Below are 20,953 nucleotides of genomic sequence, written 5' to 3'. Positions count from 1 at the left end.
CAAATACAAAGTTAAAAAATGAATATGCTGTATCTGGAATTTTTATTTCTAGAAAATATTCACATCATTAAAATTGCACCGTAAGGTCACTCTTTACATTGTCGTCTTCTGTCTGGCCTTGGCCCTGGCTAGGCATCGTAGGCTACCACACAAGTCTTGTGACCATTTAGATTACACTTAAAGATCGTCCATCCATTTAATGAGCGTGTATGCCGGGTCAGCCAATCTGGGATGTCCGTTAAAATTAACTTTTGCAAATAACAATCGCGGTCCTGGACAGTGAGTGACCTTGCACATTAAGATAAAATCGGAATTTCCCCATTCATTGTTAAAAAACAAGCTAACAAAACTTGCAAACTAATGTTAGAGAAGCGGCCAGAGGATCGCTTTGCCATCATCTAAGCTCCGCCCTCAAAAAAACGTCACCATGTTTACCAACTGAAAAGGGGTCAGAAACCTCATTAATGGTTAGGGACCCCATGGGAAGAAGGCTAGTACTGCCCTCTAATGGTCCACAACCGTTCAGAACAAGTTCCAGATACCCGGAAATTAAATCATTTGTAGATAGCCTTTAGGCAGACGCCCATAGACAGACGCCATAGCCAGTATAAGAAAGGCAGACGCACATTATACACTGAGCTACTGAACTGAACCATCATGATCTCAGAATGGGTCTCCTTTATGATGCTTTACCTGCTCGCTGCTGTTTTTATTGCATTTATTGCATATTGTCTGTATGTAAGACATATTCATCAGAAATATGATCATATACCTGGACCTCCAAGAGATAAGTAAGAAAACTTTATGAATGTGTTAGATAAATGTGTTTGATACAACTATATAACGGTATTGCAGTAAGTCAGTGTTTGTCAGTATATGATCAAAGCTGAGATAAATTAACATGAAAACTGATGTTCTGACAGTTTTCTGCTGGGACATGTACTATCTTTAAGAAGAGCAATGACATCGAAAAGTCTTGTGCACGACTTTTTTCTTCAGTGGTAAGAACAAGACTCTTGTATAAACACAGATTATTTGCAAATTTTTGCCAGAGTAATATCTTGTTGTTTTGACCTTGCATCTACAAAACGTGTCAATTGTTACGTAATATCACATTGGCAGTGACATTGCATATCTCTTTCTCTCTGTGTGTGTGTGTGTGTGTGTGTGTGTGTCAGGGGCGTAGCCACGGGTGTGCCAGGGTGTGCCGGTGCCACCCACAGTGGCAGCTGGGCTGGCACACCTAAAAATGGATGCAGAATTATTTTTTAGTAATCTTAATAAAAAATGTTTTACTAAACTTGGGCTATTGTTGTTTACCTAGAATATATATATTTTTAAATCAACCCTTTCACGCGTAAGTTAAAAATATTTTAACTGACCCCTTGTTTCCATGGCGACGCGTCATGGTTGTCACGTGACACATCGCATCCACAAAATTTTCCCTTTTTATTAAAAACATTCACAAACTTGCTTACCATGTCAACTATCTGATATTCCGATTCTTCGTTTAAAAACCTTTATAAATGATCTTGATCTATAACGAGATGAGCGCTGCAGTCGAGAGTCCTGTCATCCGGATTTACAGCACCTGAATTCCACAGTTTCTCTCGAAATACATGAAAGTAAGTGGCTGTTGAACTGGGAGAAGAATAGAGTCAACTTTATAGTTCCGCTATGTGTGTCTGATATATGAATAAAACATGTCGGCAAATTACATTTGAATAGATTGTTTTTGCTGCTTCCAGTGTGTAGGCTATTTTACAAACTACAAATGTATTGTTTTACAAGTACTTATGTGTATTTAAATGTCTGAAACATAAAATAAACATTATGTAACTTAGTTGAAAACACTGCATATTAGTTGTGATATACGGTCTTAACGCAAGTTTACAACCGGCAAGTCGGTCGGACTAAAAGGGGAAAAAATAAAATAATTGGGTCGGTCCTAAATTGACAGGGTCGGTCGGGTTACGGCAAACAAGAATATTTTTAAGGATGGCCTAATCTGACAATAAATGTGGCACACCCAGATTTTCAGATGCACACTTTTCTGGCTACGCTACTGGTGTGTGTGTGTGTGTGTGTGTGATTTGTTTAATATTTGTACTCTAAAAAGTCAAATGATTTAATGTAATTTAATATATTTTTTCCAGAAGAACACTTCTGAACGTTATTGAAATATAGAGAAATATTAAGCCATCTTCTAGCATGTAAGCTTCTGAGAAACTGCTGGAAAATAATAGCCTACACTTTTATGCTTTCCACTTCATCATATACATTTACTAAACTATAATAAAAACACAGTTGTTTCACTGAATAGCAGGCATTTCCTCACTTCAGCTAAATAAATAGATATATGGATATAGTGTTTATTAATCCTCTAGGGGAAATTTGGTAAAGCGTTCTCGCCAATGTGACCATGTTCTTGTTTTTAAGGGCAGAGAAATATGGCCCTGTCTACAAGATGTACAGTTTTCATTCTGTCATGATCATGGTTTATTGTCCTGAGGCTACAAAGGTAAATATTATATATTTTATTTCTTAATTAAAAAAGAAAAGAAAAAATTGTATCAGAAGCCACAAAAACTAATAATAAAAAAAAAATCTCTGCCCTGTTATTGTAGACAATCATGATGTCACCTAAGTATATCAAAGATCCTTTTGTCTACAAACGCCTCTTTAACTTGTTTGGAAAAAGGTATGTTTAATTTTTTTTCTGAATATGTCATAGCATTGCTAGGTGAAGTCTAGTGTCAATATCTCTACATTGATAGCAGTGTGCTACACTAAGGCACATTACTACTATCATCCAGAAGTTTTTATGGTAGAGGCCCCATGAAATCAAAATCTTTAGTCCGATAGCTTTAATATCATCTACAGTAGTGGCAAAAAATGATGTCCGGAGGGGATGTTTGTTTTTAATGACAATAAAAGTTTGATAAAAGCATCTAAATATGAGGGAAGAACAAAATGCTATATTCATTTATTCATATATTGTTGTTTTTCTTGTTATTGCATGTGTTCATCATTTCTTTGTATGACAGCTTGGACAATATTATGGCTGCACAATTTGGCATGTTTCATTGCACCACTCCGCAATATGTTTACAAAATCTTTAACAATTTGTTGTAATTTTTGAACAAAGTGTGAAGAATTTTCCTCGGCCGAACATCACTTTTGGCTAACACTGTATATGCTTTCCCTGGTGAAATATACGTGCAGCCAGACTAATTCAGTATATTTCAAGTGTGTTAATGATTAATTAACTTGAATGTGCTATTTCGGAACAACTCATTTTGTATTAAGTATATTTTAGTTATAATTAAATTGTAGTAAAGCATAACTTTAGTGTACTTTTGTGTGCTAAATTGGAACAACTTCAAGTATTCTTAGTATACTTTAAGTATATGCCTGTGTAGGGACTAATTACATGCATGATTAGTGATATTAAAGTGTGCTTTATATGTGTTACAGTTACAAATTCATTACGAGTGTCTTCGAAACATACAAGCAATATACCATAAGTGTATTATATTTGAGGAAAAAGTATATGCTCAGTAATACCTTTGGCTTATTCCAAAGGTATTCAAAGAACTCACACTTTAAAGCTGCAGGTTTGCAGTTTTGGGGGGAGGTGGAGTAGACTGTAGACTATTTTTACAGTTTGTATTTATTATTATTTGTTATGTATGTTTTAAAAAATATGTACTGAATAAATTTTGAATAAATTAAAAGTCTAGTGTGACTGCGGCTTAATTCATATTCGAATTGGAATATTTTGGGATTTGCTTCGCCAGTGGTGACTTTACGGTTGAATAAGTCACATGACTCAATCTTCTCAGGTTCCTGGGGAACGGGCTAATTACGGCTACGGACCATGACACCTGGTACAGGCAGCGTCGCATCATGGATCCTGCCTTTAGCAGCTCGTGAGTCAAATACAGACAATCTCTTGTAGCCTATACTGAAATGTGATACAGATGCACCTCAGCTGATGCGGTCTCATTCGTCAGATACTTACGAGGCTCGATGGGCACTTTTAACGAGATGTCGGAGCGCCTAATGGAAAAGCTGGATGAAATGGCCGAGACAAAAACACCTGCCGTCATGCACGACCTGGTCAACTGTGTCACACTTGATGTCATTTGCAAGGTTTCACTTCCCTTTCTGCTAATCCGAGGGAAAGCCTAATACAAGGAAAGTCAAATCAGCTGTTGATCAATACTTAGTAGTCATGTTTTCATCCACAGGTGGCTTTCGGCATTGATTTGAATTTCTTAAAGCAAACTGACAGCCCCTTCCAGAATGCAGTAGAGCTGTGTTTAAAAGGCATGGTGTTGGATATCAGAGACCCATTTTTTAGAGTAAGAATCTAACCAAGTTGCTTATGTCACAATAAAGTTGTATGGTTAATGTAATATAATCTGTTTTTATTTTTTAAATGTGGGACCTCAGCTTTTTCCCAAGAATTGGAAGATTATACAGCAAGTTAAAGATGCAGCTGAACTCCTGCGTGAAACAGGACAAAAATGGATACAAAACAGGAAGACAGCAGCAGAAAATGGAGAAGATGTACCCCAAGACATTCTCACACAAATCCTCAAAACGGCAGGTATGTGGGTCTCAAGTGTATTTTCCTTCTTCCATTTGTTGTACAGGTAACTTTTAAATGGGCTGCATATTATAAAAATTGTAATTAATTATTTAATTACCATACCACGGTTAAACTTAACAAGTGTGAAAGTTTGATAAGTAATTTAACATTTGAACAATAAAAAAAAAAAAGTTCAAATACAATGCCAAAAAGTGAAAAATCCAACCAAAAGGAACAGAATACAGGAACGAGACACATTTTAAAAAGTTAAACTGTATTTGTAAATTTTAAACCTACTAAATCTGTAAAAATTGGTAAATAATTTACCATTGGAGCAGTTCAAGTTCAAATACAAGTTGGCCAAAGATCACAGAAAGGACACATTTAAAAAATAAAAAAAAGTTAAACTGCATGTACTTTAACTTGACACGTTGTCTTCAAAACTTAGCTTTCATGGTGCAAGATGCAACTTAACGACTAAAGATGTCCATGTCCATCTAAAATGTTTACATTTGGCCGGATTGGGGGCCATTTTCAGTGTGGGTTTTTTGTTTCAACAAAAATGTACAGATAAATAACAATTAGCATACTAAACTTTCAAACATTCTACTATTAAACTAAAAATAAAATAAAATACTGCACATTCAAAAATTCTGCACATACAAATTAAAAAGTCAAATAAATTAAAATGAATATCTTACATCAGTATACACACCTGTTTGTTCTTCGATTTTGCCTGAAGTATATCAGGGAATTAAAGTGGTTAATCAGCATATCATGTAATTAATTTCATTCCAAATTTGAATCAGTTAATAGCCCTAATAATAACATATTCAACACAACACTGGTAGAGTTACTTAACTATTTAACACTTTCCATTTTTGCTGCAGAACAGGAAAATGTTACTAACGCTAAAGATGATGAGCAGATGTTGGACAATTTCGTGACTTTCTTCATTGCTGGTGAGTTACAGCTTTGTTTGATTTTTGCTCATAAAAACCCCATCCAATATAAACAGTGTTTGATTCTTTTGCAGGGCAAGAGACAACAGCAAATCAGCTCTCGTTTGCAATCATGGAATTAGGGAGACATCCTGAGATATATAAACGGTAAACAATAAAACAGTTCTTGGAAATATGGACCTATTCCACATTGACTTTTATTACAATGCTCTAGTTTGAATTTCTTTTCATTCCCAGGGCTAAAGCAGAAGTGGATGAAGTTCTTGGGACAAAGAGAGACATTTCATATGAAGACCTTGGAAAATTCACTTACTTGTCTCAGGTTGGTCTACAGCTGGGATGCCCAATCCTGTTCCCTTTCAAAAGCTACAATCGTTGCTGCGCTGCTTAGCGCATTGGGAACATCTTTAATCGTGACCAGCTGTGAATATTGTGTGTAACACATCAATAGAATTGACCCGGAGGTAATATAGCCTCGGTCAATGACGTCATTGGCACGCACCCGCGACATGAGGCTATAAATGGATGAGCCACAGGTGCATCGTCAGGTCTTTTGTCTTCAGAGGGCATTCTGTGCATGTGTGCGTCAAACTCTCTCTCTCTCTTTATATCTGACTACAGATCTGTGTGAGGAGTTAGTTTCCAACTGGCAGTGTGCAGAAATTCTCATTTTCTCTGAACGTCTATAAAAGAGTTTATAGAAGTAAAAAATTAGTCAACAAAAGAGTAAGCGTTGTGTCCCTCCATGTTCTCATCCTATATCAGACTTGGATACACACAATTACTGTTTTGTTTGTTTGGGGGAGGAGCATGCGTCTTTGGTTTTGGAGAATGGCAAGTGCGAGCATTGTGAACTATTTACTGTTAAGATGCTGCATGCTCGCCTGAATTATTTCCAAACCACACCCACATTACCATCGTGGGGCTCCCGCATGGATCTGAATGATAAGCAAGAGACGGATCCTTCCCTATCGCTTGCTGTATCACCAGATCCAGACGTCCCCTCTCGTGATCCCGAAGCGCGCTCCGGTGCTTCTTCGGTTCACGAGGGGGATGACGACATATCTCTTGGGTCTGCGGACTTCGAGCAGCCTACCTCTGAGTGTTCCTCTCGCAAAAGTAAATCTGTTGAGGATTTGCTCGAGGTGGTTACTCGTGCGACTGGCCACGTGAACAAGAGACCCCAAAACATAGTAAGCTAGAGGATAGGTTTCTGTCCGGTGGCAGGGGGGAGGGACCACAACATCAGTCTCTCCCCTTCTTCGAGGACCTCCATGATGAGCTGTCTAAGTCACGGGGGTATACGGAGATGCCACAGGTTGAAGAGACGCTCGCGAGCTATCTCTCGCCTGGGTCGGCATCTACGATAAAGAGACCTACCCTCCCCACAAAGCCGTGCAGAACAACTTCGGCTCTTGTGGGTAAAGCTTACCAAGCTGCAGGTCAGGCTGGTGCTGCGCTGCACACTATGGCAGTGTTACAGGTGTACCAGGCTGACCTGTTGAAGGACTTGAGTGCGGGCAGTACGATTGACGAGGAAGCGTTCTCTGAGCTTCGTCGAGCCACAGATCTGTCTCTCCGTGCGACCAAGCAAATGGCCCGTGCCATCGGCCGTTCAGTGTCGGCTTTGGTCAACACGGAGAGGCACCTGTGGCTTAATCTGACAGGAATTAAAGAGAAAGATCGTGTGTTTCTGTTAGATTCCCCTGTTTCACCCTCTGGCCTGTTTGGCGACTCCATCAATACTGTCGTCACCAGGTTCAGGGAGGTTAAGAAGCACGAAGAAGCATTCGTTCAGTTCCTTCCTCGCCGCACTCAAGGGGAGGGGTCATCGGCCACTGAACCTCTCCCCGGTCCTTCAAAAGCCTGGGAGGTGAAAAAGCAGAGTGTGGCAAGCCGTGCTCTCCCCCTCATAAGGATTGGGGACAGGCTCGTCATGCTCAGCAACCTCCCAAGCCAGACCTCAGGGCTATTATTATTAGAAAGAGGAAGTCCTGATGGTCCCGTCTACCCCCACCAGACTGGGCGCGTACAAAAACTACAAGAGCTACAAACTCTTCTGAGCAAAGAGGCCATAGAACATGTTACTCTTCCAGAGAGAGTTGGACTATTACAGCAGATTACTGTCAAGACAGTCGTGTCGCAAATTCAACATCACGATTGGTTCGTCACGATCGATCTGAAGGATGTATATTTTCACATAGAAATATTGCCACAACTCAGGAAGTTCCTGAGGTTCGCTTTCGGGGGCGAAGCTTACCAATTTCGGGTTCTTCCATTTGGTCTAGCCTTGTCACCCCGCACATACATAAAATGCATGGATGCAGCACTGGCTCCATTACGACTCCAGGGCATTCGCATTTTGAATTACATCGACGATTGGTTAATACTAGCACAATCGCAAGAGATGGCGCTTCAACACTGAGACATCGTGTTAGCTCATCTAGTTTCTCTAGTGTTGAGACTCAACGCCAAGAAAAGCGTTCTTTCTCCTGCCCAGAATGCTAAACCAAAAAATGCTAGGTTTCATGGCTTCAGCATCCAGGGTGATTCCTCTGGGGCTGTTGCACTTGAGACCATTTTAGTTGTGGCTAAAAGCCAGGGGATTTCATCCAAGGGCCAATCCTCAAAGGCAATTAAAAGTGACGCGCCGCGGGCTTTGTACACTATTGTTGTGGCTCAGTCCCCAGTTCTTCGCCTTGGGTCCCACTCTAGGGACACCTTGTCGTCGCAAACTGTTTACGACAGACGCCTCCCTGATGGGCTGGGGAGCGGTCTTAAGTGGTCGTCCAGCTCAAGGGGAATGGGAGGGTCATCAGCTCGATTGGCACATCAACTGCCTCGAGCTGATGGCTGTATTTCTGGCCCTGAAATACTTTCTCCCTCAGTTGAGGGGCTGTCATGTTCTAGTGCGGATGGACAACACACCAGCAGTCTCTTACATAAATCATCAGGGAGGTCTGCGCTCACGCAATCTGAATAGAATAGCGCAAATTTTTCTCTGGGCCCTGGACAAGTTCCTGTCACTCAGGGCAGTGTACATTCCAGGACATCTGAATGTGGGAGCGGATTTACTGTCCAGACAGAAACTACCGATGGGGGAATGGAAACTGGAAACAGATTTGGACCAGATTTTACGAAGCGGAGGTGGATCTCTTCGCCTCTCATCAGACAGCACAATGTACCCTCTACTTCTCTCTGAGTCACCCAGCCCCCCTTGGTCTGGCCCAAAATGCGCCTGTATGCGTTTCCTCCTGTTTCTCTGCTCCCAGGAGTTCTAGCCAGAGGTCGCCAACAAGAGTCTTGCCTCTTACTGATAGCGCTGTGTTGGCCGAACAGATTATGGTTCTCGGAGATAATATCTCTCCTCGATGGCTCGCCATGGGCGATTCCGGAGAGGGAGGGACCTTCTGTCTCTGGTGGAGGGCGCGATATTCCATCCTAGGCCCGACCTGTGGAACCTTCATGTTTGGCCCCTGATGGGTACCAATTGAGAGACACTGGGCTTTCGCCTGACATTATTGAGACCATTCTAAGTGCTAGGGCTTCCTCCACTAGAAAGAGTTATGCCAGCAAATGGGGTGTATTTGAAAGGTGGTGTGTTGTACATAATGCAGATCTGGTCAACTGCCAGATTGCTTCAGTTCTGGACTTCCTGCAGGAAAAATTATCAACAGGCACATGCCCCACCACTCTCAGGGTTTACCTACACAACCGTAAGGGGTCTAGACACCTTCAAGCACGGTGGCGTGGGTATTCTCGTTCCCAATGCACTAAGCAGCACAGCATCGATTGTAGCTTTTGAAAGGGAACGATCCAGGTTACTTGACTGTAACCCTGTTCCCTGAAAAAGTGGAATGAGATGCTGTGCTGCATTGCCGTGCTGAAGATGTCCCAGGACTGCTCTTCAGACAAAATATGTGGCACATCAATTTATAGCCTCGTGTCGCAGGTGCGCGCCAATGACGTCATCGACCGAAGCTATATTTCCTCCGGGTCAATTCTATTGACGTGTTTCACACAATATTCACTGCTGGTCACGATTAAAGACGTTCCCAATGCGCTAAGCAGCACAGCATCTCGTTCTGGTTTTTCAGGGAACAGGGTTACAGTCAAGTAACCCGGATCGTTCCTGGAGATCTGTCTTCCTGCAAAGTTCCTGCAAAGCTCTAACCCTGATCCAACACAACAGAACCGGCTAATTTAGATCTTCAGGAGCACTTGTTAATTATAGACAGGTGTACTGGATCACGGTTGGATAATGAACTCTGCTGGTAGGTAGATCTCCAAGAACAGGATTGGACACCCCTGGTCTTCAGAGATGGTATTTGATGCTACAAACACAAATGGTTCTGTATCCATTTCTCTGAATGGTCTTTGTATTGTTGACTCAATGTATTAGGTCTTGAAGGAAGCACTGCGACTGTACCCCACTGCTCCAGGAACCAATCGCTGGTTGCATGAGGACATGGTTATAAATGGGCTGAAAGTCCCAGGCGGCTGCTCTATTGCTGTGAGTATTGTCAGATTCCCAGTAATGCTGGTCTGTTCACTCTGTGGCCAGTGTGGTACCTGGCTGGGGAAGCTATTTCTAGCTACACAAGTACAGCTCCTGTCTACTTGAATGGGGATAGAAAGAAATCTTCAACATTGTTTGGAAATATTATATTTTAGTTAAAGTTCCCCTGTAGTCAATAATTGTATCCCTTAAAACTCATCTTTGATCACCAAAATTACAAATGTAAATGTTTTTTCCTTGAAAAAATGTCTTGCCTTATAATAGCTTGAATGTAACTCTACACCCTTGACTCATTTAGTATATGCGGTTCTATCATCATCATCATCATCATCTTCTTCCGCTTATCCGGGGCCGGGTTGTGGGGGCAGCAGTCTAAGCAGAGATGCCCAGACTTCCCTCTCCCCAGACACTTCCTCCAGCTCTTCCGGGGGGACACCGAGGCGTTCCCAGCCCAGAGCTCTTCCGAGCTCCTCACCCTATCTCTAAGGGATCGCCCAGCCACCCTGCGGAGAAAGCTCATTTCGGCCGCCTGTATCCGCGATCATGTCCTTTCGGTCATGACCCACAGCTCATGACCATAGGTGAGAGTAGGAATGTAGATTGACCAGTAAATCGAGAGCTTCGCCTTGCAGCTCAGCTCTTTCTTCACCACGACAGACCGGTACATCGACTGCATTACTGCAGAAGCTGCACCGATCCGTCTGTCAATCTTCTGTTCCATCCTTCCCACACTTGAACTCCTCCACTTGAGGCAGGAACTCTCCACCAACCTGAAGTGGGCAAACCACCCTTTTCCGACTGAGAACCATGGCCTCGGATTTGGAGGTGCTGATTCTTATCTCAGCTGCTTCACACTCGGCTTCAAACCGTCCCAGTGCATGTTGAAGGTCCTGGTTTGATGAGGCCAACACGACAACATCATCCGCAAAAAGCAGAGACGAAATCGCATGGTCCCCAAACCTGACACCCTCTGATCCCTGGCTGCGCCTAGAAGTTCTGTCCATAAAAATTATGAACAGAACCGGTGACAAAGGGCAGCCCTGCCGGAGTCCAACATGCACCAGGAACAAGTCTGGCTTGCTGCCGGCAATGCGAACCAAGCTCCTGCTCTGGTCGTACAAGAACCGGACAGCCCTTAGCAAAGGGCCCCGGACTCTATACTCCCAGAGCACCCTCCACAGGATGCCGCAAGGGACACAGTCGAATGCCTTCTCTAAATCCACAAAGCACATGTGGATTGGTTGGGCAAACTCCCATGAACCCTCCAGCACCCTGGAGAGTGTATAGAGCTGGTCCAGTGTTCCATGACCGTGACGAAAACCACACGGCTCCTCCTGAATCCGAGGTTCTACTGTCGGCCGTATTCTCCTCTCCAGTACCCTGGCATAGACTTTCCCAGGGAGGCTGAGAAGTGTGATCCCCCTGTAGTTGGAACACACTCTCTGGCCCCCCTTCTTAAAAAGAGGGACCACCACCCTGGTCTGCCAGCCCAAAGGTACTGTCCCCGTCTGCCACGCGATGTTGAAAAGGCGTGTCAGCCAAGACAGCCCCACAACATCCAGAGACTTGAGGTACTCAGGGCGGATCTCATCCACCCCCGGTGCCTTGCCACCGAGGAGCTTCTTGACTACCTTGGTGACTTCAGCTTGGGTGATGGACGTGTCCACTAGGGCTGTACTCAACCAAAGAAAATCTTGGTCGACTGAAGTCCTGAAATTTTCGACTAAAAATCGACTAAAATCGACTAAAAATGACGTTAGAAAAAAAAACGTTAAATTAATTAGATGCGCACTGTGCGCAGTACTTGGTAGCCTTGTTGTCCGCCTAAATGAATTATAAATAAACATAAACAACTAGTAGGCTATTTGCAGTATATTAAATCGTTTTTGACCTAATTATTTTGCACTGAAATGAGTCTGACACTCGAGTCTGTCAGCTCTGACAGCGCTGCATCACATGCACCTGCACAATATCATAGCTTATGATTTCCGAAAATAGTACTATGTTGTCAACTAGTGATATCATCACAAGAACTGTTGAGGAATATGCAACATAATTTAGACAATTATTTTTGTCATATGTTATAATAATAAGTTATAACTGTCAGACACTATCATTTCACCGTGCATGTCCTCGCACCGAGCGAGGCTGAACATGAGCTCAGCTTCGCAGCTGAGACACGAATAGACTAAGCTTTTACTCTTAATAAACACAAAAGGCACGTCCACTTTAATAAAAAAAGAATATTTATTAAACAAACCAGATCAAGAGCAGAAACGAAATAAAGTGCATAACTGAAAAATAAAGCATCCTAGGCTCAAAACTAACACAACCAACAGCACAGCGCAATTGCGCATTAGGCTCCAAATAAAAAATAAAAAAGTTAGGTTATCACACTAAAACATTGAAATATGCAAATTCTGATATGTTCATAGCCTACTCAAAACAGACAGGGCAAGCTAACGCAGACAAGTGAGCTTACCACTTTTAGATGATATGTCATGTTTGTCGTCAAGCTGTGGAAAACTGTTGCTTGCAAACTTTGCATTCGACCTTTTTCCTGTTATCAATTTTAACAAAATGCTGCCACACTGTCGATTTCTTTGTTGTTGACATGTTAGAAGAGGACTGACTATTAAACGCTCTCACAATTAAATAAATAATATTCAGCATCAAACCTTCTACGCTCGACGCTCTCTCTTGGGTTGAACTAATCCAAAAAAGGTGAAAACAAGGGGGGTGTTTTGAAGACAGACTGTTACAGTGAAACAAGGGTACTCTGAAAACACCCCCATTAGCAGTTAGTGCTTTCCACCTGATGAAATGAGCGCGCCTCAGCGCGGCAAAACTGATGAAATAAACGCGGCAGAAAATCGACCAATCAGAATTTTGGTCGAACCAGAACGTATCGACCAACTAATCGACTAATCGACTAGGACAGTACAGCCCTAGTGTCCACCTCCGAGCCCTCAGCCTCTGCTTTCTCAATGGAAGACGTGTCGGTGGGATTGAGGAGATCCACAAAGTATTCCTTCCACCGTCCGATGACATCCCTAGTTGAGGTCAACAGCTGCCCACCTCCACTGTAAACAGTGTTGGTTGGGCACTGCTTCCCACTCCTGAGGTGCCGGACGGTTTGCCAGAATCTCTTCGAGGCCAACCGGTAGTCCTTATCCATGGCCTTTCTGAACTCATCCCAGGCCCGATTTTTTGCCTCCACAACCACGCGGGGTGCAGTCTGCTTGGCCTTCCGGTACCCGTCAGCTGCCTCAGGAGTCCCATAAGCCAGCCAGGCCTGATAGGACTCCTCCTTCAGCTTGACGGCATCCCTTACTTCCGGTGTCCACCACCGGGTTTCGGGGATTGCCGCCTCGACAGGCACCGGAGACCTTACGGCCACAGCTCCGAGCGGCCATGTCGACAATGGAGGTGGAGAACATGGTCCACTCGGACTCAATATCTCCAGACTCCCTCGGGATCCGGTCGAAGCTTCGCCGGAGGTGGAAGTTGAAGATCTCTCTGACAGGGGACTCGACCAAACATTCCCAACAGACCCTCACAGTACCTTTGGGCCTGCCAAGTCTGTCCAGCCTCCTCCCCTGCCATCGGATCCAACTTACCACCAGGTTGTGATCAGTTGACAGCTCCGCCCCTCTCTTCACCCGAGTGTCCAAGACATACGGCCAGAGGTCGGATGAAACGACCACAAAGTCGATCATCGACCTCCGGCCTAGGGTGTCCTGGTGTTCAGTATTGACGTGCACCGATGGACACCCTTATGCTTGAACGTGGGCGTTGAAGTCCCACGACAGAGTCCCCAGTCAGAGCACTTTCCAGCACCCCTCCCAGAGACTCCAAGAGGGCCGGGTACTCTGCACTGCCGTTCGGCCCGTAGGCGCACACGACAGTGAGACCTATCCCCGACCCGAAGGCGCAGGGAAGCGACCCTCTCGTTCACCGGGGTGAACTCCAACACATGGCGACTGAGCTGGGGGGCTATAAGCAAACCCACACCAGTCCGCCGCCTCTCACCACGGGCAACTCCAGAGTGGTAAAGAGTCCATCCTCTCTCAAGGAGTGTGGTTCCAGAGCCCAAGCCGTGCGTGGAGGTGATCCCGACTATCTCTAGTCAGTACCTCTCAACCTCACGCACAATCTCAGGCTCCTTCCCCTCCAGCGAGGTGACAGCTAGTTTCCGTGTCCAGGGATCGGGTTGTCGAGGACCCGCCTTCGACTGCCGCCCGATCCACTTTGCACTGGCCCCTTGTGGTCCCTCCTGCAGGTGGTGAACCCACGGGAGGGCGGCCCCACGTCGCTCCTTCGGGCTGAGCCCGGCCAGGCCCCATGGGGGGAGGCCCGGCCACCAGGCGCTCGCATACGAGCCCCAACCCCGGGCCTGGCTCCAGGGTGGGGCCCCGGCTGCGCCATGCCGGGCAACGTCACAGTCCTCGTTTTTAATACTATCATAAAGGGTTTATGAACCGCTCTTAGTCTGACCCGTCACCTAGGACCTGACCCTACCAGGGGCATATAGCCCCAGACAACATAGCTCCTAGGATCATTCGGGTACTCAAACCCCTCCACCACGGTAAGGTGGCAGTTCAAGGAGGGGATTCTGTGAATAGGTGGTTCTTTGAATATGCAAATTAGCCCTGCCTCCACTCACTCACACCAGCTCAGTAATCCACTTGTTGATGATCACACGTTGATCTGATTGGTTACAAGGTAGTTTGTGACTTCAGAAACACCAGCGATTTCAAACCGTGCTTTTGAGACTGTCTTTGGTTCACTGCAGTTTTAAGGAGAAAATACTCAGCAATGGTGCTGACTTATGAATTTACACATGGTTTGTCTTAAATCATATTAAAAACACCACATAGACATATAAACAACATAAAAAGTTTGATTTTGAACACATGGGGTCTTAAAAGGAATAGTTCACCTTCATTTACTCACACATTTGTTGTTCTAATGCCATATGCCATTCCTTCTCTTTCGGACCACAAAAGGATAATCTGTAAAAAAGTCCCGCTCACGTTCATCCATATAATGGCATTGAATAGCGACTAGCATCAAATTTTTTCATCAAAAGTATCACAGAATGATCCCATGCGGCATGTGTCGTAAATTCCAAGTGTTCTGGGCATACAGTATACAATAGGGTTTGGCAAAAAACCCTGAAATTGTATGTATTATTCTCCAAAAATCCTGCCATTGGTCTCGTTTACCCCAACTTGCCCAGAAACAGCACACAAGGGGCCCTATTTTAATGATCTGAAACGCAAGTATCAAACGCGAAACGCAAGTAACTTTGTGGGCGGATCTCGGGCGCTGTTGCTATTATACTGGTGGGATAAAATAACTCTTGCGCCCGACGCAAATCTAAAATGGGTTGGTCTGAAGTAGCTACATTACTCATAGGTGTGGTTTGGGTGTAACATGAAATAAACCAATCAGAGCGTCATCTCACATTCCATTTAAGAGCAGGCGCACTTGTTCCATGGCGGATTGCTATTATAACGGCGGATTTGCCAGGCGCACGCCGGGAGCGGTTAATAGCCGAGGAGACCGACGTTCTCGTCAGGGCCGTAAAAGACAGAGAAGTGACATTGTATGGGGATGGGAGAAACCCACCCAAATAAGCTTAGGTTAAACAGGCATATAATAATTTGGGTAAATGTGTAAGCTAGATTTATGCTTATTTTTTCACATCTTCATTGACACCACAATGATTTCCCTCATGTAGAATATTTTTCCTTGTAATTATGTATGGTTTGCAAAAATTGCAACTGCTGCGTCTATGTGTAGATGAGAGAAGCAAAGTGTATGCGCCTTGTGCACACGCTACATTATGGCCAAGCATGCACCCTTAAAATAGCATCTGAACGCGCCACTGACTTTAGACTAGGTTTTTCCTGGTCTGTGGCGGAATTGTTTTCTGGAACTGCAAAATAGCACCAGGGAACGTTTGTGCCGGAACACGCCTCCTCTTTTTGCTAAACCACCCCCGGGAGCGCAAGTTCATTCCCTAATTTACCGGCGTGCGTCTGTCGAGGGAAAAGTCCGCTGTGTGTCGGGTGCAAAATAGGAATGATACATGCGTCGTTGTACAAAATCAATTGTGCTGGGTGCAAGATAGGACCCAAGTTGTGAGAAATCAAGACTAGGAAAAATGCGAAATGAAATACAATCCATGTACCTTCTTCTCTGAGGTGAATATTTCCGTTATGTTCGTCGCAACAAGAAGTTATCACGTTCACATCTGTCAACTGTCCTTCTGACTGTACACTGTGGCTAGAAAGTACACTGATACTTTTATTGAGATTTCATACTGCATTTTTATCCATCTTGATTTCTCACAACTTGTGTGCTTTTATTGGGCGAGTCAGAGTGAACTGTGGCGCTAATAGAGTCTCATGAACATGCAGTCGTGCACAGAGGTCAGGATTTTCTTTAAATAATACGTTAAATTTTGGTTGGATTTTTACCAAACCCTATCATAAACCCTTCAGAACACGTGGGATATACGACACGTCGAATGGGATCATTCTGTAATATTTTCGCGTCTTTTTTAAAAAAGCTTGATGCTGGTCGCTTTCACTGCCATTATGTGGATGATGCAGAGCAGGACTTTTTTTTCTTAAATTTCTCCTTTTGTGGTATGAAAAAGAAAGAACAGCATACTGCATTAGAACAACACCAGGGTGAGTAAATTATGACTTAATTCTATTTTAATAATTCCAATAAATTCGAACAATGGCATCATCAATTTTACTTGTTTAATTGTATTTGAATACATGACTATTTTGAACCATTTTGACCTTTTTCCATACAGTTCAGTTCTTATGTCTCTCAAAGACTGGAAAAGTTTTTCAAAGATCCGTTGAAGTTTGATCCTGAGAGATTTGATGTGAATGCCCCCAAGTAAGTCATTATGAGGACAAGATGTAAATGAGTTTTATGAGGATGTTATAAACATTATAGCATGAAATCTGCTGATATCAAATTGTGTTCTTGTCTGAAAGGCCTTATTACTGCTACTACCCATTTGCACTTGGTCCACGAACCTGTCTAGGGCAGGTCTTCTCACAGGTAACAAACACACATTTGCGCAATTTGTTTTCCAAGTGCCAAATTTGCTGTGATCATAACAACTTAGCGTATTTCTACATTCAGATGGAGGCTAAAGTTGTGCTTGCCAAACTGCTTCAGAGATTTGAGTTCAGTCTGGTTCCTGGACAGTCTTTCAGCATTAAAGACACTGGAACTCTACGGCCCATTAGTGGAGTGATCTGCAACATTAAACCATGCTCATAGGACATGTTTATGGCACTTGTTTTGTGTCAACTCTTGTGTACTTGTGTCTACTTGGCAAACATGGTCTTGTATTATTCAAACATTAACCTAAGCACAGAATTTGTAACAGGCTATTCATCTATGATACTTTATTCGCACTTTTAATTGATTTGGTTTTATATCATCTCGTAATACATTATGTGGATTATATACAGTGCCAGTGCCAGGTAGCAACTGATTTAATGTAATCTGGATTATGTAATCAGATTCCAAAATGAAGTAGGCTACTTGTAATTGGATTATTTTACTTTTTTTAAATACTCATAATCAGACTAGTTACTTTTCTATTGATTTTATGATTCATGATTACATATTAGTAACACAATGGCAGTAAATTATTCACAATTTATTGATTCTCGCTAATTATTTTTATCTTTTAAATTTTAATGAAATATATATTTTATATTAGATTAACAACAGATTTGCATGTTCTCGGTTCTCTGATAAAATTTAATTATGGTCACATGACTTGCAGGTAAATGCGGTATTTCAGTCTTTTTAGTGTTTTATTTTGAATGCTTTCATTTTTCCTTCAGAAACCTAATTTTGGGAAACCCTGATGTAATGTAATGTTTAATGCACTTCATTTTGTTAATAACAAACTTTCTGTTTGTATTTTTATATCAATATGGTACAAGATTATCATATTCAAATCAATTTGACCCAATGAGTTGGGTCAAAAGTAATCTAAAAGTTTCAAAAAGTAGTTTGATTACATTACCTAAAATGTGTAATGCTATATATTTTTAGATGTAATACATTTTTGACATGTAATTTGTAACGGACTACAATTTGTAAATAATCGACCCAGCACTGATTATATAAATATGAACATTTTATAAACACAATAGGAACTAATGAAACCACTGGTGAAAATGCTTGTTTTGCTCATTTAATACTTTTTTCATTACAAATTATATTATCAGCAAAATCTTAAAACATTTTGTTTATCAGATTTTAAAAGTCTCTTTACATAATATATTTTCCTACCACTTTGCCAAACAGATTAAACACAGTGAATAAAAAAATACAAAAGCTGATTTACGTGGGGTCCTTTTTCTTTTGAAGAACAGTATTTCTTATTTGTATTATGTGAAACTGTAACACTTGTTCTTGAAGTACGACAATCATGTATTATGAACGTGTCGTAAGAAAAAGCATCGCCTTTCCAGGCCCCAGCGAGGATCGAACTCGCGACCCCTGGTTTATATCCCTATTAAATCAGAAATTAAATACCTGGGGATTTACCTTTCCAAGGACCAAAAACAAAGCCAACTTTTGTATGTAGAAAATAAAATTAAAGAATGTAAATCAAGACTAAACATATGGCTACAGAGGGACCTATCAATACTAGGTCAACATTACCTAACTAAGAGGGAATGTTTATCAAGATGTATTTACCCAGCCTATTCCAATGCCATTCCAAACAAATTGATTACCAAATCTATCAATCAAATCGATCTAAACTTCATTTGGAGAAACAGACCACATTATATGAGGAAAAGCAGTATGGTTAAAGACACAAAGGATGGAGGACTAAAAGTTATTGATATTGACTGCCTTAATGGAACCTTAAAAATAAATTGGTTAAAATCTTGGATCAAACACAGCAACTCCTTTTGGTATTGTATTCCAAAGACCTTATTCAAGAAAATTGGAGGATTAGAATTTCTTCTTAGTGTGGACTTTAGTGTTAACAAATTACCTATATCATAGTCAGAGTTTCACAGACAAACTCTCTTGTATTGGAAAATGTTATACGTACATAACATCTCACCCCACACATCTGTACTCTGGAATAACAAATCTCTGTTCTTTGAAGATTGGTATGGGAGAAATATATGGTCCATAGCCGACTTAATGGATACCAATGGACAATTATGAACAATTTTTAAATTATGAAAATTTTTGCATCAAACTCTTAAAATCAGACTTTACTAAATTACATAGAGCATTACCCCAAGGATTTGTCCTTCTAACAAGAAATATTTTGGCATATTATCCTATACAACCACAATTGGCCCCACTATCAATTCAAGGGATCTTTGTTCTGGATAAAAAAATGCACTAACCACTTTATTAGAAATTGTTTTACTGAATATCTTTACCCTAAAAGGCAAAATAAAAATAACATCCTACAAAAATTTGATAAAGATTCAATTACTAAACTAAGAACAATGTATCTAACACTCCCTATACCTCCTAAAATGAAAGAAACACACTTCAAAGTAATGAACAACATTTACCCCTCTAAAGAATTGCTGAGACTTTGCTTTGGTATAGATGATAATACATGTACATTCTGTGAAAATGATGTCGAAACTACGGACCATGTTTTTCTCATGTAAAGTGATACCGATATTTTGGTGTGATATACATAAATGGGTTGTCTTCATTCCCAACCTCTATCTCTAGTGACGACATAACATTTGGATTGATATTGCAAAGCAAGGGTGATGAGCTCTGTACTAATACAATTGTATGTCTAGCTAAATTCTTCATTCACAAATGTAGAATTGTGAAATCACCTCCCAAATTTGTTTTTTTTTTTAAATGAATTTAAACTGTATAGAAAATCCTTAAAAACTCTGAAATGTCCTAAAGCACAAAAAGATAAAACACTTCCCAACTGAGGTTAATAGCTGAGCAATGGCTGAATTCTCCCCTTATGTTATGTTATAATTTCTTACTGTTTATTTATTTGAATGTTTCTTTTTCCTTTTATAAATCATCCTTATTTTTGTTACTAAGACTACTAAGACTAAATTTCCTGTTTGTATTAAGAGCTGCTCCCTCTGGCTATATCTTCTCTGTATCCTATTTTCAAGAAACAGATTTTATGCAGACATGTTTGTTTGTAAATCTTGATATTTTCAATAAAAAAAATAAAAATAAATAAATAAAGGCTTCATAAATGTCTTTCGGGGCTGGTTTGGCGTTTTCCTCAGCTTTGGCACATAACGCCACCTGCTGTTCCTTTTCTAACATGGATGTGTGTTTGTACCATAGACTAAAAAAAAAGAGTTTATTTTGTACAAACTAGAGTAGTAGTTAAATCACTAAAGATGACAAATCCTACGCATCTGATTATGCATAATGATTATATAGAACAACAAACTTGCAAAAAAAAAACATTAAACAATTAAACAAAATAACTATATATAAATAAAACCTAAAAAAAAAAAAAAAAAAAAAAAAAAACTTAAATAAATTATACAGAAGTGAAACAGCTTAAAGGCTTTTTTGTCTTTAAAAAAGTTCAAAGAGTTGCTCAAGAATTTAACCTCATTCCCCAAAAGTTGAACTTTAATATATCTGCACTTTGGAACTTATAAAGTGGGCTGTTTACGCTTTATTGAACTGTGCTCAATCATTTTACAAGCACAACAATGGCCTTTAATTAAAGAGACTATTTCTTTAAATGATAAAATAATTTTGGCCGATGTAATGACGCTGTTGGGTGTGGCCAGATCTCAAAGGAGGACTCCCTCATGGTGAGAGATAGAAAATAATTTATAA

The 20,953-nt window shown here is 41.4% G+C and overlaps 1 protein-coding gene across 1 annotated transcript; it reads left to right on the top strand.

Moving 5' to 3' along the window:
* Positions 1-559: 559 nt before the first annotated feature.
* Positions 560-20,303, top strand: LOC307144943 (cholesterol 24-hydroxylase-like). The gene is made up of 15 exons (XM_079847699.1): positions 560-791; positions 924-1,001; positions 2,440-2,521; positions 2,628-2,701; positions 3,846-3,932; positions 4,017-4,155; positions 4,254-4,367; positions 4,459-4,615; positions 5,488-5,559; positions 5,634-5,706; positions 5,797-5,881; positions 9,962-10,072; positions 16,914-17,002; positions 17,104-17,170; positions 17,255-20,303. Exons 1-15 carry the CDS (start codon positions 658-660, stop codon positions 17,393-17,395), a joined length of 1,503 nt encoding a protein of 500 aa, XP_079703825.1. The 5' UTR covers positions 560-657; the 3' UTR covers positions 17,396-20,303.
* Positions 20,304-20,953: the final 650 nt, after the last annotated feature.

The sequence above is a fragment of the Squalius cephalus genome (assembly GCF_949319135.1).
Source record: "Squalius cephalus genome assembly, chromosome: 17".
NCBI lineage: Eukaryota > Metazoa > Chordata > Actinopteri > Cypriniformes > Leuciscidae > Squalius > Squalius cephalus.
The sequence above is the reverse complement of the archived record's forward strand: the minus strand, read 5'-3'. Positions and strand labels throughout refer to the sequence as shown.